The sequence below is a fragment of the Peromyscus leucopus genome, chromosome 9 (assembly GCF_004664715.2).
Source record: "Peromyscus leucopus breed LL Stock chromosome 9, UCI_PerLeu_2.1, whole genome shotgun sequence".
NCBI lineage: Eukaryota > Metazoa > Chordata > Mammalia > Rodentia > Cricetidae > Peromyscus > Peromyscus leucopus.
Window position 1 is genome coordinate 69,141,284 of NC_051070.1, and position 22,816 is coordinate 69,164,099.

A 22,816-nucleotide genomic window follows, 5' to 3' on the forward strand; every position below is an offset into this window, starting at 1 on the left:
TTTTTTTTTTCTTTTTTGAGACAGGGTTTCTCTGTATAACAGTCCTGGCTGTCCTGGAACTTGTTTTGTAGACCAGGTTGGCCTCGAATTCATTGAGATCTGCCTGCCTCTGCCTCCCAAATGCTAGGATTAAAGGCATACACCACCACCACCTGGCAATGAGATATAAGTTCTTTTTAGTTACAGTAACAAGTCATCAAATTCTTGAGATTTAGACATCTTCTGTAAATAAAGCAGGTGCCTGACATAATCAGATTTGTTTAAACGGATCACATTTACAGAGTTCAGGTGACATATTACGAAGTTAAAAATAGTGCTGGCACTCATCATGAAGTTCAAGCAATTTTTTCCCTTAAGGCAGGGTCTCACTTTGTAGCACTGACTGGCTCGGAACTTGATCTGTAGACCAGGCTGCCCCTGCCTCCTGGTGCTGGAAGAAAAGGCACACTACTACCCCAGCAGGTGCACTGAATCCTCACTACAGTCATGGTCTTTGGCTAGATCACATGGAGTTATCTTCTCGATCTGAATGCCTATCAGTCTTTACCAGCAGTGGCAGCCACTGCTTGGTAAAACTTGGCCACGAAATCCGGTTCACTGACCTCCAGCTGTCTGACAAATTCATTGCGCTCCTTCTCAGTCCAACCTCGAAACCACTGATCCCAAAGACGCAGCTGACACTCAAAGATACAAGGTGGTCGGTTTGCCCCAGACACACTGAGCTGCTCCAGACCATCCAACAGTGGCTGCAGCTTTCCAGGCACTGCCTTAGCAACCAGGTCTTGTAGAAAACGTTCCCGCTGGGGACCTGACCAACTGGCGAACCAGTGAAGAATACACTTCATCTCATGGGAAGTGATGTAAGACATTGGAATAGGGGAGGATCTGTTTATGTTGTTTGGTGGCACTGACGAGGAAGGTGATTCCAGTGGCATCCTGAAACAAACAGAGCTCTGTTAATACCGTCTTTGGCAGAAAGCAACCTAAACAACCTCCTAAGCAACAAACCCTACCGCACCACATCAATATCCACCCATCAACCAGGAGGAAAACCACAGGACCCTTTCCTATGGCAGGACTTCACTGTGTATGTGTAGCTCCAGAACGGCCAGGAATTTGATCCTCCTGCCTTAGCTTCTTGAATACTGGGATTACAAACGCACAGAGCCATTCCACAGGCAACAAGAGCCTTTATTTTTATGTTTCTACAATTACCGTGGAGAAGGCACCCAGAACAACTCCACTTGGTGTGTGCCGTCTTCTTCCCTTTGCACGGACCTAAGCCAGGCGCGAGGCTCACACCTACAATCCCAGCACTCAGAAAGTGGAGACGGGGGACTGCCAGGAATCAAAGGCCAGGTTGGACTACACAGGTACATAGTAAGTTCCAGTGAGTTTAACCTACAGAGTGAGGCCCTATCTCGAAACAATGAAAGAAAAACACATACCAGGCGTGGTAGCACACAGGGCTTACATGGTGGAGGCAGGAAGATCACCAGTTAAAAGAGGAGCCTCAGTTACATGGGAGTTCCAGACCAGCCTAATCTACAAGAAACTCTGGGTCAAACAAACAAATAAAAAGGAAACAACCTATCTAACCACTTCTCCTACTGCCCTCATCATTTTATTTCATTAACATTTATTTGTTGCTAAACTTATTCATGTGCTGGAAGTTTTTGTTGGTGTCAGTTTCTCCTGAGATGTTTTTTGTTCTTTATAATGTTCTCTTCCGACTTAGGAACAGCTCCTTTTCAGTGAGGATCATTTCAATGCGACAGGCAAGCTCACATATGGGTTAATCTGACTGTTCTGGATAATGTCAGTGATCACAGCTTCAGAACGTCTAAGTTCAGCATTTTCAAGCACTTTCAAGCACGTATAGCAAAACTTCAGCACTCTTCTGGGACCACCAATCACACATCTAGCCATACTGTCTGTCGTCAGCACACTTACCAACACTACTGTATACTGTCTAAAAGTCACACATTGTTTCTTTAAAGGGACACCTTTCAGATACTTGGTGGCTCTTTAGGTACATAAAGCCTTGCTAGCCTGGGCAATTTCACACATGTTCTAAAGTGAACACAGACATCTGAACATCTTGGTTTAAATGATTTGGAGGGGGAGGTATCTGGGTCAAAAGAAGAGTAATTGTACTCACAGGTTACCTCAAGTCTTAGAAAATAATCTTGCTGGCCTCAAATTCAAGAGCCTCCTGCCTCAGCCTTCCAAATGTTGGTGTTAAAAATTACATATCCACCCTTAGCTGTTGTACAAATCCTAATTGGTCTCATAACAAAAACATGGGAGCCAGATATTGGGGTAAATGCTGAAGGATCAGAGGAAATAAGCCACAGCCACTTCTCACCTCACCAACTCCTCAGCAAAAAAGAGAAGATCCTGTCTCCATGAATCCTCAGACTGAATGCCCTGAGTCCTCAGCCAAAATGTGCCGAAACTCCTGTCTCCTCCTGTCTTACATTCTTTTCTCTGCCCAGCCATATCACTTCCTGTCTCAACCTTCCTAGTGTTGGGATTAAAGGTGTGTGCCACCACTGCCTGGCTCTGTTTCTCTTTTAGACTGGATTAATCTCATGTAGTCCAGGGTGGCTCTGAACTCACAGAGATCCAAACGGATTTCTGCCTCCCAAGTGCTAGGATTAAAGGTGTATGTCACCACTGCCTGGCCTCTATGTTTAATCTAGTGGCTGGCTCTGTCCTCTGATCTTCAGGCAGATTTTATTTGTTAGAGTACAAACAACATATCACCACACTTAGCCTCTTTGCCCACATTCCTTTTAATTTTCATGTAGCCTCAGCTGGACATGTAGCTAAGGATGGCCTTGAACTGTGACATGCCACCATACTTTTTGTGCTGCTGAGGACAGAACTAAAAGAGCGCTCCACCAGCTGAGCTATGTCCTCAGCCACCTCCATAAACAATCTTAAAGACAACCAACTGAGGGGCTGGGGGAAAGAATGTTCAGTATTTAAATACACTTCCTGTACTTCTAGAGCGCTGCCTAGTGTCTGTAGGACATGCACACACCCACAGACAGACACACAGATACACAATTAAAAATAATAAAAGCAAGCTGGGCGGTGGTGGAGTACTGAAGTAGGTTAGGTTCAACCCAGTACTTGAGAGGCACAGGCAGGCAGACCTCTGAGTTCCCTGCCAGCCTGGTCTACCGAGTGACTTTCCAGGACAGCCAGGACCACACAGAGAAACCTTGTTTTGAAAAATGCTTGTTCTATCTCTCCTACTTATCCAGCCTACTTCAGGTTAGGTTCAACCCTCTATGACTTAAATCACTACTTCTGTTCCTTCTGCTCCAAGCTGGAAGATTTATATTTGTATTTGAACTGATCATTCAAGTCCCGGTTCAGGGTGACTGCTATTTTCAGAGTAACAATACAGGGAGAAGTTCCTCCTAAAACTTCTTTCTCAGGGAAAGGGACTTTTCCCACAGAGTCTCGCCACAGGGCTTCAACGGTAAACTTATACTCAATGTCATTGATAAAATTTACTGCCTAGGATCAAAGACAAGAAGCTATTTTTTCCCCACGTTTGGAAGCCGCCAAGAGTCTTAACACACCCACCCCCCCCCAGCATTCCTCAGATCGAGTGACCAGGATGTAGAGGATGGGGACCACAGAGGTTTCACCACGGGTGCAGGAGGGTTTCCCAAAAGGAAACCAGCAGACACCACATCTTATCTGGACAAGGAGGGGGCTTCTTTACCTGTTACCTCCCCTTTCCTTTCAAAGGGGGCCCAGAGACCACAAGAGTCCTTCAGCTCCAGCTGCCGTAGTCTCTTCCACGTTTCCTGAAAACCCTAAGCAGAGCCAACCCAATAACCCACGCACTTCCGGTCTTAAACCAGCCCCAAACACCCAAGAGCCCCAGCGCCTCAGCCCCAGGTCCGAAGATAGCCGAATAATTCCGATTATGGTTATGCCCAAGTCGAGGGCTTCCGAATAGATTCGATTCAAAGCCTCGGCAAGACGAAAACAAACGAGTCTGAACGCAGAAAGGGAGGGGGCGGCGGCTGGGCAAATAGAAAGAGCCGATTGGTACCGATGTGGAGACGGAAACGACCGAACAGTTCCGGAGGAACCCGGGGAATTCTGAGCAGTAATAGAGGGGCAGACTATGGCAGTGGGCGGGGCCAATTCGGTACGTTCGAAGGGCGTTAGCGGAAATTACCGAAGATGCCCGAAGCCGTCGGGACGGACCCGAGTACCTCACGCAAGATGGCGGAGCTGGAGGAGGTGACTCTGGACGGGAAGCCTCTTCAGGCTCTGCGGGTGACCGACCTGAAGGCCGCACTGGAGCAGCGAGGCCTAGCCAAGAGCGGGCAGAAGAGTGCCCTGGTCAAGCGGCTCAAAGGGGTGAGAAGTCAGCGCTGCCGAGGTGTCGGAGGGGAGCGGACCCGGTAGAGACGAGTCTCCGCCGCGGCGCAGGCGCAGTGTCCGGGCTCGGCGCGAGCTCTCTCAGGCCGCCAGCGCGAGCCTGCGGATCCACGCGCACGGTGGTTGGTGTGGCTTGCGCTGGAACAGAGATAACGCCGGTTCCCGCCTTAACGGCAGCGGCGCGAGCCCAAAATGGGAGGGTGCGCGCTACTCTCCCGGAGTGTCTTAAGCTCCTTCCTTCCTCCCCCACCCCCTCCTTGTTTGTGTCTGTGTTTTCGGCGCATGCGCTGCAGAAGGAGTTAAATCCCTCTACAACCACCGGTGTGGCTGGCCTTACGGGGGCGAGTAGGGCAGGGTCCGAGCTAGGGGTACAGTTGGGCGGAGGGGGTTGGTGACTCTGGCTGCAATAATACATTTGAGTTGGGGTAAAATGTCCGCTTGATCAGATGAAGACCTTAGATGAAGGGAAACCTTGGTAGACGCACTTGGTGAAAGACGGGTGTCTAATTTATTAGGGAATCGAGAAGCAGTCTGGATAAGAATTTGGTGAATACTAGCGCGAGAGGTGAGACAGGATGACTTTAGGCTGGGGGGTGTCGTATCGGCTTGAGTAGATGAGAAGGGGTTTGTCCGGAGGTGTACATATTGTGTATCGGTTTGGTGTAAATGGAGGGAAGGTGAGATGGACCGGTGTAATGAAGAGGTCATTAGGGTATGTGGCTGGTAGTGCGGATGGGGATTAGGTTAGTTCAGGGTCTGAGTTGACAGACCGTCGCTTATCCCGAAGCTGACAGTTTGTGGGTGGGTGTGGATTAAGTCAAACCACAGATGACAAGGTCTGTGGTCAGTTTCTCTTTGAAATTTTAATACGTTTGATCAGTCTGGATGTCACTCTGCTGAAAATTGTGCCAGTTCACTTAGTTTTAGCTCTGAATAACTAACTAACCAAGTAACAGTCGGATCCTAATCAGCACTCTCACGGTTTTGTGTAATTTAAAGCTTGTTTGAGTATTTGGGGTGCCCCCCTCTCCCGCCGCGCCTCCCACCCCATTACCAGATTTAAAAGTGGCTCCTAGTCAAAATTGCAGACGGGATTCTAGTACTGATTCTGTCACTTTTGCAGATTTTTATGACATAGCCAGGTCACTGATTCTTTGTGTGCCTGTATTTTATATCTGTATATTTGGGAGCAGTAACCATGGCTACCTTTAAGGGTTCTTGTGAAGATGAATGAGAACAGTATTTGTAAAAGGGCTTTTAAGCCCCATGAAAGGAGTATGGTATAAATGTATATTTAAGTATATTTAATTTAATGAAAAGGCTGTGGGAGAGGTAGAGATCTGGGCTGCTTTTTGTTTCCCCCTCCTGGTTTCTGATTTTTGCTCTTCTTTATACCAGGCTCTAATGCTAGAAAATTTACAGAAACACTCAACACCCCATGCTGCATTCCAGCCAAATTCACAGGTAAGAAAAAAGATTTGTTTAGATAGAATGTGCTGTTTGGAGAAAATGGTAAATGGAAGGACTTGGTGTTGTGTCTTCTGTGCTTATCAAAGGCAGTATTTTCTTAAATTATTTTCATTACAAGTGTTCTCACATTAGACAGTTGCTGTCTTTTTTTTTAAAGGTTCATTTTTATTTTATGTGTAGGTATGATTTGCCTGCATATATATCTGTGTATCATGTGTGTGCCTGGTGCCCACGGAGGCCAGAAGAGGATGTTGAATCCTCTGGAACTGGGCTTATAGACAGCTGTGAGCCACCGTATGGGTGCTGACTTGAACCTGGGTCCTCTACAAGAGCAGCCAGTTCTCTTAACTGCTTAGCTATTGCTCCAGCTCTCAGACAGTTGAATTCTAATCAAGACTTAATTTTGCATAAAGACCTGGAGTAAAAACAAAAACCATATCAGAGGAGATCTAAGTTAATTTTGGATCCTTGCAGTGGAGTGTGCCAAAAGGTATGGCTCTGATTACGTGTGCCACAAGAATCTGAAGTCACTTATTTGCCATTAGTTTGGGGAAAAGTTGAATTGAATTTAGATGTGAAATAAATTGTTTATCAACAACTCTTTTATTGACATAGATTTTTTTTTAAAGAATTTGGTCCTTTATTAATAACCCCTTATTTCTAGTGCTAGCTGCTTAGCTATATATAGGTACTCTTAAACATCCCTGAAACCTTAGGACAAGGAACTTAACATTTTGAGGCCATAGTTTCCTCACCTGTAATAGGAAAAGTAGTTGGGCTCTGCTGGGATAGCTCAGAGAAGACTTTCTTTTTTCTTTTTTTTTTTTTTTAGCATTGAGACAGAATCTCTCCATGTAGCCGTGATGGCTTGGAGCTCAACAGTGTAACCTGTACTGTCTTCAGACTCGGGAGTCCTACTGCCCAGCTTCCCTAGTGCTGGGATAGCAGGCTTGTACTCCTGCCCCTCGCTTTCTACATTTTTTTTTTTTTTTTTTTTTTTGGTTTTTTCGAGACAGGGTTTCTCTGTGTAGCTTTGCGCCTCCCTGGAACTCACTTGGTAGCCCAGGCTGGCCTCGAACTCTCAGAGATCCGCCTGGCTCTGCTTCCCGAGTGCTGGGATTAAAGGTGTGCGCCACCACCGCCCGGCCATATGTTTTATTTTGAAGACACTATTCTATAGTTAAAAACAAAATATAAATTTTGACCATATCATCTCTTAGAATGCTTTCCAGCTTTTAAAAAAATCCCTTCATTTAATGTGTTACACACTTAAAGGAAAATGCAATGGTGTCTGGGCCCCAGAGTAGATGAAGTCCCAGGATACTGTGGAAAATCTTTCTGTTCCCCTGTTAATACTAAGCTTTCTGAGGTTAACAAGCATTAAGAAAGAAAAAAAACCTACCTAAGGGGCTGGAGAGGTAGCTCACTAGTCAAGAGTGGTTGTCACTCAGTGATTCAAACTGGAGTTGAGATCCCAGCACCTACATTGGGCGGCTCGCAAACATCTGTAACTCCAAGGACAGACAGACACACACACACACACACACACACACACACACACACACACACACACACACAAACACACACACAAAGGTACATGTACACACACACAGGGCTGGAGAGATGACTTAGTGGTTAAGAGCACTGACTGCTCTTCCAGAAGTCCTGAGTTTCCAGAATTCCCATCAACCATATGGTGGCTCACAACCATCTGTAATAAGATCTGGCGCCCTCTTCTGGCATGCAGGGACTCATGCAGGCAGGACATTGTATGCATAATAAATAAATAAATCTTAAAAAAAAAAAAAGGTACATATATGTACACACATAAATGAAAGCTGAAGAGATGGCTCAGTAGTTAAGAGTACTTGTTGCTCTTTAGAGGACCCAGGTTCTATTCCCGGCACCCACATGGCGGCTCATAGCTATCCATAACTCCAGTTCCAGGGCATCCCATATCCTCTTCTGGCTTTGAACACCAAGCTCACATATGATGCACATACATCCATGCAGTTAAAACAGTCATACATGTAAAATATATGAGAATAAATAAATGTTAAAAAATAATTTAAAAAAGAAACTACTTAAAATAGTCAATTCACAGTTGTAATTTTAGATCATTGCATTTTAGACTTTGAAGCCTTACTTTTTTTTTTTTTTTAAAGATTTATTTATTTATTATGTATACAGTGTTCTGCCTGCATGTGTTCTGCCTGCATGTGTCCCTGCAGGCCAGAAGAGGGAACCAGATCTCATTGTAGATGGTTGTGAGCCACCACCAGGTGGTAGCTGGGAATTGAACTCAGGACCTCTGGGAGAGCAGCCAGTGCTCTTAACCTCTGAGCCATCTCTCCAGCCCCGAAGCCTTACTTTTATTAACAAAGGTTTTGCAGCAAACATTATTGTTTTCTTATACTTGGAACCCACAGTTCATCAGTGTCCATTGAGTACTGAGAGACTCCTTTACTTTAGGTGAAAATAAGTATTTAGTGTTAGAAAATATGACAGAAAACATAGGAAGTATTGGGGTTGACTTAGTTCTTGGAGATCTCTAGACAGGTAAGAAGGACTGGAGGGGAGCTTGTGAGGAGAAGACTGAAGGACAGAAAGAATGATTGGGAGTGTTACAGAAAGGGGGGAAAGGATTAACCCTGGCTTGCTAGCCCTTTTTTTGGGAGGGGGGCATGGATGTTTTTTTGTTTGAAACATGGTCTCTCTACATAACCCTGGCTACTCTGGAATTCCCAAAGATCCACCTGCCTCTGCCCCCTAGTGCTGGGATTAAAGGTGTGCGCTACAATGGCATGGTGTGCCAAAGGCTTCTTTTTACTCAAAACAAAGCTGTTGGTTGGGTTGGAGTTTTTGAGGCAGGGACTTACTCTGTAGCCCAGACTGGTCTCAAACTATGGCAGTTCTCCGGCCTCAGCTACTCTTGTGGTACTATTGCAGATAGAAGCTATATATGCACTCCCCCTTCTGTGGTTTATTTTGTCTTTGAATGGAAGTGGAGTTACAAGTGTCTCAAGTGTTGAGTGTATATTCCTTTCCTTGGTCTCTTAATTTCACTCATTGAAATACTATATTTTTTTCATATTTTGTGTGTATGAATGTTATGCGCACCATGTCTATGCTTAGTGCTGTCAGGGGTCAAAAGAGGACATTGGAGACCAGAACTGTAGTTGACAGATGGCTGTGAGCCACCATGCACTAGGATTTGAACCCAGGTCTTCTGCAAGAGCAGCTAGTGCAGACTGCTGAGCCATCTCTCTAGCCCCACACTTGAACTTTTGAGATATATGACAAAATGTTTTCCTGGTTGGTGGAGCTTGATCTTTTGGACTAGGACGTTTTCTTCTCAGATTTACTTATTTTTTTTAAATTTGTTTGAGATTTATTTATTTATTTATTTTGGTTTTTCAAGACAAGGTTTCTCTGTGTAACAGCCCTGACTTCCTGGAATCCACTCTGTAGAAGGTTTTTATTTTGTTTGTATGCATGTGCATTATCTGTGCTTGGTGCTTGTAGAGGTCAGAAGAGAGAGTCAGGTCCCCTGGAACTGGAGTTACAGAAGGTTGTGAGCTGCAGTGTGGGTTCTGGGAACCAAAGCTGGGTGCTCTGCAAGGGCAACAGTTGCTTCTAACTGCTGAACTCTCTCTCCAGCCTGGCCTGGAACTCACAGAGATTGGCCTGCTTCTGCCTTTCGAGTGCTGGGATTAAAGATATGCATCATGCCTACTCTTCTCAGTTTTAAGATAAATAGTAGATTATTTTTAGGTAAATTCTAGTTCATATAAAAGTTTAGATGAAAAGGTAAAATTCAGGCTGAGGATATAGATTACACACACACATACAGGGTGGGAGGTCGCGGGGAGCACCAAGAACAGGCTACATTGTGTTAGCGTACCTATACTACTCAAACTGAGGGTGCTAATGCCTAAGGATTTCAAGTGTAAAGCCAGTCTGGACTATGTAGTGAGACCTTGTTTCCGGAAGGAAGAAGCATAGTCCTTAGAATTCTTACTTCTTTTTAAGTTATTTGTGCATTAACATCACTCTTTGGACTGAAAATTTTAAATAAAATATTAACTAGTTTTCTTTTTTTGCCATAGTGCTGTTTATTCTTATCTTTAATAGAAAAAGCCTTCCAGCTGGGTGGTGGCGGCAGCGCACGTCTGTAGTCCCAACACTTGGGAGGCAGAGCCAGGTGGATCTCTGTGAGTTCAAGGCCAGCCTGGTCTACAGAGCAAGATCCAGGACAGGCACCAAAACTACACTGACAAACCCTGTCTCAGAAAACCAAAAAAAGAAAAAGCCTCTAGCCAGACGGTGATGGCTCTTGCCGTTATTCTCAGCACTCAGAAGGCAGAGGCAGGTGGATCTCTGAGTTCGAGGCCAGCGTGGACTGCATAGTGAGTTAGAGGACAGCCAGGGCTACACAGAGAAACTCTGTCTTGAAAAATCTAAAAGAAGAAAGAAAATGAGAGCCTTCTGAGAGTTCTGTTTCTTGGATCCCAGATGCATGGAGTAGACTTGCTTCGTGGAGTTTCTTTGCATTTCCCTGGTATACTTACTTAGACTGTTTTCTTTCCTTTTTTTTTTTTTTTTTCTTAAATTATTTTTATTTTATTAGCATTGGTGTTTTGCCTGCATTTATGTCTATGTGAGGGTGTCAGATCTTGGAGTTATAGACAGTTGTTAGCTGTTATGTGGGTGCTGGGAATTGAACCCAGGTCCTCTGGAAGAGTAATCAGTTGTCTTAACTGCTGAGTTATCTCTCTAGCTCCCTGTTTTCTTTTTTTTTTAATCTCTAACTAAAAGAGAAAAGTCTTGGGGGCTGGAGAGATGGCTCAGCAGTTAAGAGCACTGGCTGTTCCGCCAGAGGACCTGGGTATAATTCCCAGCACCCACATGGTGGCTCACAACTGTCTGTAACTCCCAGATGTGACACCCTCACACAGACATACATGCAGGCAAAACACCAATGCACATAAGATAAAAATAAATTCTTACATGCTTAGAAACTATTAGATTTTATTGCTTATAGAAATTATTTAAATTCATGTTTCTTTATAAGGTAATTTGCCTTTGTTGCTTTTAGTACTGGGATTAAAGGCATGTGGCACCACTGCCTGGCTTTATTTTTAATTTTTTTTTAAATCTTCTTTTAAGGAGTAAATTTTTTTTTAGTGATTTATTTTATGTGCATTGGTGTTTTGCCTGAATGTGGCTTTGTGAGAGTATGGGATCCCCTGGAACTAGAGTTACAGGCCTTTTTTTTTTTTTTTTTGGTTTTCCAAGACAGGGTTTCTCTGTGTAGCTTTGGAGCCTGTCCTGGAACTCACTCTGTAGCCCGGGCTGGCCTCAAACTCACAGAGATCTGCCTGCCTCTGCCTCCCAAGTGATGGGATTAAAGGTGTGCGCCACCACCGCCCGGCCCTCTTTTTAAGCTGCCATATGGATGCTGGAATTGAACCCAGGTCCTCTGGAAGGGTAGCCAGTGTTCTTAACCACTGAGCCATCTCTCCCATCCCCACAGTTATTTTAAAACCTTTTAATATATCAAACTTAAGTTTGTGATAAGCATTTTTAAAGCATTCTTTTTTTTTTTTAAAGGAGGGTGGGGCAGGTTCGACGGAGCAGTGGCTCAGTAATTAAGAGCGCTGGCTGTTCTTCCAGAGGACCCAGGTTTGATTCTCAGTATCTGGGAGACAGCCCAGAGCTAGATGGTTTGTATCCAGTTCTAGGGCATCGATGCCCTCCTCTGAACTCCTTGGGCACTTTACACATGTGCTGCACAGACTGTACACAAACAGCCCAAACACCCATACACATAAAGTAAATTTTAAAAAGTTTTCATTCATTAGAACAAATTCATTATAAAAAGATTATGAAGCTAAATTAACCAGACTCAAAGTATGTACATCGCCATGAGTACATGCTTCTCTGCAGTTAGAATAGCCATTCCGAAGCTATGGAGCTTCACATTGGATTTTAGGCTTTGTCTGTCTAAATATATTTTTATGTACTTATCCATGACAAAAACAAAAGAATAAAACTAAGAACCTATGGCAGGGTTGGAACTAGAAAAACAGCGGGCTGGAGAGATGGCTCGGAGGTTAAGAGCACCAACTACTCTTCCAGAGGACCGGAGTTCAATTCCCGGCAACCACATGGTGGCTCACAACCATCTGTAATGAGATCTGGTGCCCTCTTCTGGCCTATAAGCATATGTGCAGATAGAACACTGTATACATAATAAATAAATCTTAAAAAAAGAAAAGAAGAACAATTAGCCTAGCCTCTTATTTCATGACTCAGGTATCTGTTACCTGCACTCAGACCTTCCTAGTCACCTAATAGCTGCCTCCTTAGACGCTCTCATCCCATCTCTTCTACACAGATTGGGGAGGAAATGAGCCAGAACAGTTTCATAAAGCAGTACCTGGAAAAGCAGCAGGAGCTTCTGAGGCAGCGTCTAGAACGGGAAGCTCGCGAGGCTGCAGAGCTTGAAGGTAAGCCCGCTGTCACTTCTAACAGGTCTTTGGTCTCTGTCACAGGTAGATGGGTCTAACTAATGGCAGGAGTAAGTCGGGTGAGACTGTTGCTCATCTGCTTTCAGTGTTTTGTGATGCCAGATGAGTTACAGTCGGACTGTGTCAGGGAAAGAGGTGCTCAGTTGGACTGAGTATAAGAGGAAATGGAAAGAAGTCATGTACCATGTCAGTGAGGTAGAGCTTAGCACTAGGGAGGTGTTTTCTTTTTGTTCAGTACTCTCTTGGTGTGTGTGTCTGTATCTATAACTTTGCCTGCCGTCCTCACGCCTACGTATCCCACATGCTGAGCCCTTCACTCCCTCCCTGCCCCGACCCACTGTGTACTTTGCAGAAGCTTCAGCTGAGTCGGAGGACGAGATGATCCATCCTGAGGGAGTGGCTTCCCTGCTGCCTCCTGACTTTCAGAGCAGCCTGGAGAGACCAGAGCTGGAGCTCAGCAGACATTCGCCCAGTACGTATCTCCCTCCCCACTGCGCTGTTTGTCCATCCTGCGTAGTTGGTGGGGGAGGTAGTGATGCCTCCTTTCATGATAAGCCTCCATGAAAGCCCGAGGAGAGTTCTGTAAAGCTGATATTTGACGTCTGTTTTCAGAGAAATGATGTCTTTTTGGAAATGTGATTTTACTTATATGTTAACTACTCGGTGTCTTATCAGTTAGTATGATTTTCCTCTGTACCTTTTCAGTCTTTTATATATCTGCAAATGTAGCAACAGTCACACCTTACTTTCATCTCTTTGTTATATGTATATATCTAGTCACTACCACTCTTGGATTTGACATCTACTGTTTATTATTCAACACTTTTTTTTATTACCTGCCTGTTGTATACCAGGCATGTGCTAGACCCCAGGATATACTAGAGGAAAAGATGTCTGCTCTAAGGAAATTTACAGCCTAGTAAGTAGATGGGTATTGATAAAATTATTATGTAATCACAGTTATGCTAAATGCTATTAAAGGCAAAGCACTGTTTTGTGAACATATTATAAAGAGCTTAACCTAATTTGTGTAATTGGTTCAAGCAAGATTAATTTTTTTTCACATGATAGTAATATTAGGTACCTAATTTTTCCTATTATCTCAAGTAAAAGACTATAAATACAGCCTTTGTCTTTTGGAAAGATTTTAATTTTGTTTTGTTTGTTTATGATAGGTCTTGATATGTAGCCCTAGCTGTCCAGAAACTCACTAATATAGACAAGGCTGGCCTCAAACACATACCCACCTACCTTAGCCTCCTGAGTGCCCAGCAAAACTTAGGATTTTCAAGGCAGTGTGTATGTGTGATGGTGGACGTTAGGTAGGTGTAGTAAGCCAGTGTGTAAATGAATGAGTATTTTCAACTGTTAGTACAGTTAATGGTTATCAGGATTGTTAAATATGGACAGTCCCTCACATATTTAACACTGTTTTCAGTTCTTCTGATTAGCATAGAATTCCTTGAAAAGTATAAATTTTTTTGGAAATATTTATTGGAGAGAGAAATTTCACGTAAGGTTAAAATAAAATGAAGGACCTTTGAGGCTAATTTTAAGTGAGGTTGGTTAATGTCTATATTTCTTGATCCTAGTCTGAGTGCTTGAGGGAAATTTTTGGAAATTATTTATTTTTATTTTATGTGTATGAGTAGTATTTTGCCTGCATGTATGTATGTGCATCACATGTATGCCTGGTACCCAGGGGAGCTATAAGAGGGCATTAGATGCCCTGGAATTGGAGTGATAGGTAGTTGTGAGCTCATGTGAGTGCCAGGAACTGAACCTGGCTTCTCTGTAAGAGTAGTAAGTGTTCTTAACCACTGAGCCACCACCATGCCTGTTTTGTTTTCATTCTCCCCCTCCCCCCCCAGACAGGGTTTCTCTGTGTAGTTTTGGTGCCTGTCCTGGATCTCCTCTGTAGCCCAGGCTGGCCTCGAACTCACAGAGATCCTCCTAGTTCTGCCTCCCGAGTGCTGGGATTAAAGGCATGCGCCACCACCGCCCAACTCCCCCCTCTTGCCCCTTTTTTGAGTCTCATGTAGTCTAGTCTGGCTTCCAGTTCACTAAGTAGCCAAGAGTTCCCATTGAACATCAGCTTCCCAAGATGTGGGTTATGGTGTGCTCCATCACATCCTGCTTTATTCAGTGCTAAAGATCAAACCTGGGGTGTGGTGCATGATGGGTAAGTACTCTACCAACTGAGCTGTAGCCCCAGCTGAAAATTCTGATAATATTTTTTTTTCTTTTTGTCCTCCACTTTGTTTATGGATCAAATCCAGAGCCTAGCATATGCTAGGCAAGTGCTCTGTCCCTGTGAAATATTATGTGTATGAATGTTTCGCCTTTGTATGTCTGTGTTCCACAAGGCCAGAAGAGGGGATCAGATCCCATGGAATTGGAGTTATAGACAGTTGTGAGCCACCATTATGGGTGCTGGAATTGAACCCATAGCCAGAAGAGTAGCCAGTGCTTAACAGCTCAACCATCTCTGTAGCCCACCCCTCCTTTGCTACATTTGGGGTATGTGGGGGTTGGGGGGGGTATGCCACAGAATGTGTGTGGAGGTCAGAGGACAACTTGTAGAAGTTTGTTCTCTCTACCATGTAGATTCTGGAAATTGAACTCAAGTCATTAGGCTTAGTCTCAGTGCCTTTCCCTTTAGCCGTCTTGCTGGCCATAGACATGTCTCTTTTTGTGTGCGTGCATGCATGTGCATGTGTGTTGCCAGCCCCCCTGGAAAATTTTTAATAAATTTAACACTGACAATTTTGGAGTGATTGAAAAGTTCTCCAGGGACCTCTTTTTCCCCCAATTAGGGAAATAGCTGACTGTCACTTCGTTCATTCTGCTCTTTGTTTTTCGAGACAAGGTTTCTCTGTGTAGTCCAGGCTGTCCTGGAACTTGCTCTGTAGACCAGGCTGGCCTTGAACTCACAGCGATCTGCCTGCCTCTGCCTTCTGAGTATTAGGATTAAAGGAGAGAACCACCACTGCCCAGTTGGTTCACTCTGCTCTTACTGCTCTTTTCCCCGCATTATAAAGCCAGGAGGAAAGAGAGAAAGTCTATTATAAGTGAATTATCATCATTCTCAAAAGTCACGGAAATATATATTAGAATTTCTGCTGTATACATATCTCTGTTACTAGAGTATATGGGGCATTAGCACATGTCTGTTAGTAAAGAGAATAATTGCACATAAAACTTTAAAAATGGAAGATAGTAAGTACATGACACAAATGATGCACATAAAAGATTTTTTTAAAAGATTATTATTTTCTATGTTTAATTATGTGTATCTGTGTGTGGGTTTGTTCACAGGAGAGCACTGGATCCCCTGGAGCTAGAATTACAGGTGTTTTAGCCACCTTACATGGATGCTGGGAACCAGGCTAGGGTCCTCAGGAAGAACGGTACACGTTCTTAACCACTGAGCATCCCTTTAGCACTCTACCGTAGGATTTTTTTAAAAAATTGCATTCATTTATTTAGTGTGTGTGTGGATGCACCAATGCCAAGATTACATGTGGAGGTCAGAGGACAACTTAAGTTGACTCTCTCCTATCATGGAGTACAGGGATTGAATTAAGCTTAACAAGATGGTATCTTTACCCACTGAGCCATCTTCTCTGCCCTTCGTTTTATTTTGTTTTTGTTTTTCTGAGACAGGGTCTCTCTGTAGCCCCGGAGCTTGCTCTGTACCAGGCTGTTTCAAGCTCACAGGGCTTCACCCCTCTGCCTCTTGAATGCTGGGGTTAAAGGTGTGCACCAACTAACCTGGCTGTTTTGTGTTTTAAGGCAGGGATTTGCCATGTAGCCCCAGGTTAAACTCATTCTTGAGGTCTATCATCCTTGTCTCTCAAGTTTTAATATTTTAGGTATATACAACCGCATCATAAGAGTGAGAGATGTGGGGCTGCTTTTCCAGGGGATCTGAGTTTGATTACGCAGCATTCACAAGGTAACTAACCATTTATATCTCCAGTTCCAGGGGATCTGATACCTTCTTCTGACCTCCACAGGCATCAGGCACACAAATAGTACATAGACATACATGCAGGCAAAAATATTTATATACATAAAGTTTTTTTAAAAAGTGAACAATTTCAGGACTGGAGTAATTAGAGATTGCCTCATGGCAGAGGTCTAAATTTGAGACGATCCTTAGAAATCAGTACAGTTAAATTGTCCCAGAGACAAGAGAATCGTTTTTAGGATGGTGCAGAAACATAAAGCTAGGAGAACTGCGATTTTTTAGTGTGCGTGTGAGTATATTCCAGATGTGTTTGGGTTTCTGAGAAAGCCAGAAGAGGGAGTCATAGTCTGGAACTGTAGGTGATTGTGAGCCTCCCCATGTGCATGCTGGGAACCAAACTCAGGTACTCGAAGAGTAGCTAGTGCTTTGAACAGCTGACCCATGTTTCCAGCCTCTCCCTCCCTCCTCGGGCCACCCCCCCCCCATGATATTTTCAAAGGAGGGACAACAGACTTAGACTAATACCATCAGAGTAAAGTTATTAGTTTTCAAAGATACTTAGAAAAACCATTTAAAACAGATTGAAATAATATTACAAAAGTCTTCCAAGTGCCAAGCCAGTAAAAACTTTGAAAATTTTCTAGGTAAGTAGGGAACTTCTGGAATTTCTCACTATGTTTTATGAGGAAGATCTTCTAGGGACTTGGAGACAGCTCAGTCAATAAAGTACTTGAGAACCCGAGGTTGGGTCCTAGAACTCATGCTGAAAAAAGCTGGATGCATGGTGTGCTTGTGATCCCAGCTCCAGAGAGTGCAGACTGGTATCCCTGAGGCTCATTGGCCAGCCAGACCAGCCTGCTCAGCAAGCTCTTGGCCAGTTAGTGATCCTTTCTTGAAAAACAAAATGGATAGCACTCAAACAGCCAAGGTTGTTGCATATGCGCGCGCACACACAAATCTTCTCCATTCTAAATGTAATTTGAAATGAAAAATAAACTGTATCCTGAAATAAAATAGGTTTCAAAAGCAAATATTTTGAGAGAATTACGGGTTCGGGTGTTTTAGATCCTTAGCAGGACTTTACTTGTGATTGTAATTGATAGAGGAAAAGAATACCCAGAGGGAAGGGAGAGGTGAAGAGTCAAATCAGAAAACAGGAACTGAGTATAGGACAGCCAACAGTTGCCTTCAGTTCTCCCCACTGTGTTTATGCCAGAGACTTTTCTCCTAATCTTGGAGATGTAATACAGCCAGGCATGTTGGCACTTATCAATCCCAGAGGATTGCCTCAAGTTCCAGGCCAGCCTGCACTGTGTGCTAAGTAGCAGGGCAGTAGGCTCTGGTTAGCAGCAAGTTGTCCTTGTCATGGTCTACTGGCCTATGATAGATGGCCATGCTCTGGCCCCAAAACAATGAACACCAGGAGTTAGGGCTGAGAGAGCTCAGCTGTACCACCTCTCCTAATAGGTACCTGAAGAAATGCCACATACCTCTTCTGTTTTACTCTGTAGTAGTAGGATTTTGGTTGAAATAAGTTTTTTAGTAGCACATTTGATTAATCACTAGTAACACTTAAAGTGTTTTGTTCGCTCATTTGTTTGGGTTTTCGAGACAAGGTTCTCAATGTAATAGCCTTGGTTGTCCTAGAACTTGCTCTGTAAACTTGAACTGAGAGATCTCTGGCCTTGAACTGGAGATCCACCCGCCTCTGGCCTCTGCCTCATGAGTGCTGGGACTAAAGACTTGTGCCACCACTGCCCAGCACTTACTTACTCATGAATTCGGGTCCTGCTCTGTGAATCTTGGGGAGTGTGAGTCCTGGGACTCTGCTTTTTTTGTTCTTCTTACTCTCCCAATTAATTTCCTTGACTAATCTGATGTATAAATGACTAACCAAAAGAGTAGTTTCCCAGTGTTGTGTTTTATCGGGATCTGTGGCTTGTATCCTAGTAAACTCTTCTTTATATGCTGAAAAGAAAAGCCTACAGAAAGATTGTTGTGTTTTTAAGATTTTTTTTTTTTTTTTTGGTTTTTCAAGACAGGGTTTCTCTGCATAGCTTTGCGCCTTTCCCTGAGCTCACTTGGTAGCCCAGGCTGGCCTCGAACTCACAGAGATCTGCCTGGCTCTGCCTCCCGAGTGCTGGGATTAAAGGCGTGCGCCACCACCGCCTGGCTGTGTTTTTAAGATTTATGAGGGTATTTGTTTTGTCTGCATGCATGTATTTGTCCATGTGTGCCTGGTGCCTTCTGAGGTGAGAAGAGGGCATCAGATCTCCTAGAACTGGAGTTAGGGATGGTTGTGAGCCACCATGTAGGTGCTGGGAACTAACCAGGGTCCTCTGGAAGAACAAGTGCTCTTCACTGCTGAGCCATCTCTCCAGCCTCATTAGATGTTGGTTTTTAAGAACTCAGTCTAGGAAAAAATACAAAAACATTTATTTTTTTTGGTTTTTCAAGACAGGATTTCTGTATGTAACAGTTCTGGCTGTCCTGGAACTCACTTGGTAGCCCAGGCTGGCCTCGAACTCACAGAGATCCGCCTGCCTCGGCTTCCCGAGTGCTGGGATTAAAGGCGTGCGCCACCACCGCCTGGTGAAAAACATCTTAAAATGTATGCTGAGAAATTGGTTTCTCTCCTCCACCCTCCATCACACATCTTGAACAGAGCCTCAGTGCTCCCACCCCGTCCTCGTCTTAGAGAATCTGTAGCCCTGCTCCTTTTTCTCACTCTGGATGCTGAGAATCTAGGGGATTTGGCAAACAAATTCCTTAGAAGGCTGAGTAATATTTAGGTTTGGCATCATTGCTAGGTCTCTGTTGTTGCTGCTTATATATGTATAAGGGTACCTTGGTAGCAGTCTTTTTTGTGAGCCATAGATAACTCATTTGGGTCCTGTAAATCCTCTCCAGGGATTTTTCTGAGATTTAATAATAATAATAATAATAATTTAAAAAATACTTTGCAGCTAAGTGTGGTAGCACGTTTCTATAATCCCAGCACTCAGGAGGCTAAAACAGGAATTTGGAGAGTTTGGAGTAAGCCTGAGATACATAGCGATTCTCTGTATCCAAAAACAGCCCCCAAACTACTCTCCTAAAGCCCTTACTTAGTCTGCATTTTAATGCCTCCTTCACTGTCTAGCAGCCACCTTTCCCTTTCTTCTGAAGGCTTCTGGCTTTGGACGTCTTGGAAATGAAAAGCTTTTTTCAAGCCCTGAATTTCCATTACCATTAGCCTGTTGGTAGCATTGGGTTTGCCTTTAGGTAAAGTGCTCAATGTCTACATGTATTAACATCTAACTTTAAACATTCATGTGATCAGGTATTGATAATGAAAGATACCACCTGTCCCAGGCATGGATCACATAACACCTTCCATTAATTAGGAAGCTATCCTCCATCTCCATACAATGCTTTGTATTTTTAGTGATTCCTTGTTTCATTCTGAAGGTCCCTTCCAGTTTTCATGACTTTTATAAAACAGTGATGGTCAAAACTGATCAGCGTACCTATTTTCCCAGATCTCTTTGATGACCCCTTAGTACTTCTAAAGAAATAATTACCCAGAATCCTGTTACTGAGGTTTTTATGGTATGGTATCCAAAATAATGTACAGTAGACCAACCTACAGTTTACAGTAGGTGGAGAATGAATTTATTAAATTGGGTATATTTAATTTGTAAATTACAACTTAATAAAACTTGCCTTTGGCTCTAAAGTCGTATATCTCTGGCCAACTTTATACACAACTTTATTGCCTTTCTTTGTTGTTGTTAGTGGTGGTTGGTTTTGCTTTGGTGTTTCTAACAGTGCTGGGATTGAACCCAGATCCTGTGCCATGTTACACAAGTGCTTTAGGTCCTTGTGTTTTTAGATGTTGCCTTACTCTCAATCTTACCATCTCAGATGATCTTAAGTCACCATGAAGTCCAGGGTGGCCTTGAATTCTTTATTCTCCTTCTGTTTCTTATGTACGGATAATAAACATATATTACCATACCTGGTCTTGTTTTTGCTTAAAAGATAAATTAATTTGTTTCTTTTCTTCTGTCAAAGGAGCCTTGCTTTTTTCTTTCTTTCTTTCTCTTTTTCTTTTTGAGATAGGATCTCTTTATTAAGTGATTCCACCTGTCCTGAACTCATTCTGTAGATCAGACTGGCCTCAAATCCACAGACCCACCTGTCTCTGCCTTTTAGTGCTGAGATTAAAGACATTAGCACCACACCCAGTGAGAGGTTTGCTTTAACATGTATGAAAAACAGTCATCTCTTTTCTAGCTTTGTTTACTTTATAAATTAACCTATTCCAGATCATTGAATTATGAATTGTATAGTCCAGCCAATAGCATCTTAGGATGCTTCAAATGTTTGCAAGAGTCTGGACTGTCACTGTGTGTCACATCGTTCCTGTAAAAGACAACAAAAACACCTTAATGCAAGTGTTTATTTACTCAGGTATGAAATTGTATCATTTCAGAGGTCCTTTAACACTAGTTTAAATACTATTCATGTAGGTCATGCTTTGTGTGGGGTTTGAACTTTCTTTTTGTGGGTGTCTTGGTGCTCAGGACTTAACCTAGGGCCTTGTGCCTGCTAAACAGCTGAGCCTTATCTCTGACCCAAATTATGCCTTTTGTACTATATTAAAGTTAAACCCAGGCTGGGCAGTGGTGGGGCACACCTTTAATCCCAGCAGTCTGGAAGCAGAGGCTGGCCTATAGATTGAGATCCAGGACAGCCAGGGCTACAGAGAAAACTGTCTTGAAGAAAAAGAAAACACAAAAACTAAAGTTAAGCCCGTTTTAACTAATTAAGTATTTGGGATGTGATTATCTTCATTGCTCTCCTTCCCTGTTGGACATTAGACCCCAGCTTTGTGCATTATTAGATGAGCACTCTCCTTGTAAGCCGATCACTCTTCTAATGCATACTCCCCACCCTGTCCTTATGCTGTTTTGTAAATTTTATTTTGTGTGTATGGGTATTTTGTCTGCCTATGTGTCTGCACCACATTGCAGTGCCTGTGGAGACCAGAAGAGGGCATCAGATCCCTGGAACTGGAGTTGTTGCTGGTTGTGAGCCACCTTTTGATTGTTGGAAATCTAACCCAGGTTGTCTGGAAGAGCAGCCAGTACTCTGAGCCATCTCTCCAGACACCATGTTGTTTTCTAAACTAGTTCTTAACCATTATACCTCTTTTCCTCACATTGGGGATTCAACCTAGTACCACATGTGAGCTAAAAGCTCACTCTCCACTGAGCTGTGCTTCTCATATAGTATTACAATGTTGGTAAGAAATAAGAACTGTCCAGGTCACACCCTTCTCTTTCTTAGTTGAGATATTGAGACTCTAATCACTTAAGTGATTTTTCCATAGTTTCATTTGTAGAATGTGAAAAAAAAATTTTTTTTTCAGTTTTATGTGGATTTCCTTAGATGGTCTAGATGGGTAGTTTTCTTTCTTTCTCTCTTCTTTCTTTTCTTTCTTTTTGGTTTTTCGAGACAGGGTTTCTCTGTGTAGCTTTGCACCTTTCCTGGATCTCGCTCTGTAGACCAGGCTGGCCTTGAACTCACAAAGATCCACCTGCCTCTGCCTCCTGAGTGCTGGGATTAAAGGCGTGCGCCACCACCGGCCCCTGTCTCTCTCTCTCTCCCTCTCTCCCTTTCTTTCTTTCTCTCTCTCTCTCTTTCTTTCTTTCGTTTTGTTTTTCGAGATAGGGTTTCTCTGTAACAGTCTCTTGGCTGTCTTGGAACTCACTCTGTAGACCAGGCTGACCTCAAACTCACAGAGATCCGCCTGCCTCTGCCTCCTGAGTGCTGGGATTAAAGGCGTGCGCCAGCTAGATTGGTAGTTTTCAAATTCTCTCTTTTTTTTTTTAAAGGAAGAAAGAAAATTTTCTACCTTGAACTCCAATGTGTAAAACGTAGTCAAGAGGACCGAGTTCTAAAGCCCGGTTCATTTAGCTGGAATGAATTTGTCTGTTAACATTTTTTCTGTTTTACTCCCTGAGAGCTTTGGCCCAGGTCTTTGACACTTGGCTAAGTGAGCACTCCATACAACTGAGCTGTATCCCCAGCTTCTTTTTTAAAAAAGAAAACATTCTTACTCATTTTCTGAGTTTATGGTTGTACAGAGTGACTGATGTATTTACTCATAATATTTTGGTCAAACCTAGCAGTAGAACTAGCATGGCTCACACATATAAAATCTAGCATTCAGGAATCCAAGGCAGAAGGATCCAGACTAGCTTAAGCTACATAGCAATACCTCATCTTAAGCCAGAAGGAGGGTTGAGGGTATACTTAAAGGTAGAGTGTTTGCTTTTTGTTTTCATTTTTTATATGTGTAGATATTTTACTTGCCTGCCTGACTGCCTGTGTGCATATTTCGTGAATGCCTGGTGCCCAGGAAGGCCAGAAGAGG

At 43.4% G+C, this 22,816-nt stretch overlaps 2 protein-coding genes across 4 annotated transcripts in view; one reads left to right on the plus strand and one right to left on the minus strand.

The window, feature by feature from the left end:
- Positions 1-157: 157 nt before the first annotated feature.
- On the minus strand, positions 158-4,395 carry C9H14orf119 (chromosome 9 C14orf119 homolog). Of its 3 annotated transcripts, XM_037208535.1 has the most exons (3): positions 3,746-4,184; positions 1,449-1,545; positions 158-936 (listed from the first exon to the last, which is right to left on the minus strand). In XM_037208535.1, the coding sequence occupies exon 3, from the start codon at positions 933-935 to the stop codon at positions 537-539; it is 399 nt and encodes a 132-aa protein (XP_037064430.1). In that variant the 5' UTR covers position 936; positions 1,449-1,545; positions 3,746-4,184; the 3' UTR covers positions 158-536. The 3 variants fall into 3 exon arrangements, 2 of the variants coding, with proteins under 2 accessions (XP_037064430.1, XP_028748090.1); XM_028892257.2 differs by lacking the exons at positions 1,449-1,545; positions 3,746-4,184 and adding an exon at positions 4,211-4,395; XR_003736838.2 differs by lacking the exon at positions 1,449-1,545 and having other exon boundaries at positions 603-936; positions 3,746-4,186.
- Positions 4,396-4,850: 455 nt separating this feature from the next.
- The window catches only part of Acin1 (apoptotic chromatin condensation inducer 1), a 44,928-nt gene continuing 26,962 nt past the window's right edge, over positions 4,851-22,816 (plus strand). Inside the window, exons 1-4 of the mRNA XM_028892249.2 lie at positions 4,851-4,981; positions 5,815-5,880; positions 12,287-12,398; positions 12,772-12,891. Coding sequence (XP_028748082.2) covers positions 5,821-5,880; positions 12,287-12,398; positions 12,772-12,891 — 292 coding nt within the window. The 5' untranslated portion in view covers positions 4,851-4,981; positions 5,815-5,820. The remainder of the gene's footprint in view (positions 4,982-5,814; positions 5,881-12,286; positions 12,399-12,771; positions 12,892-22,816) is intronic.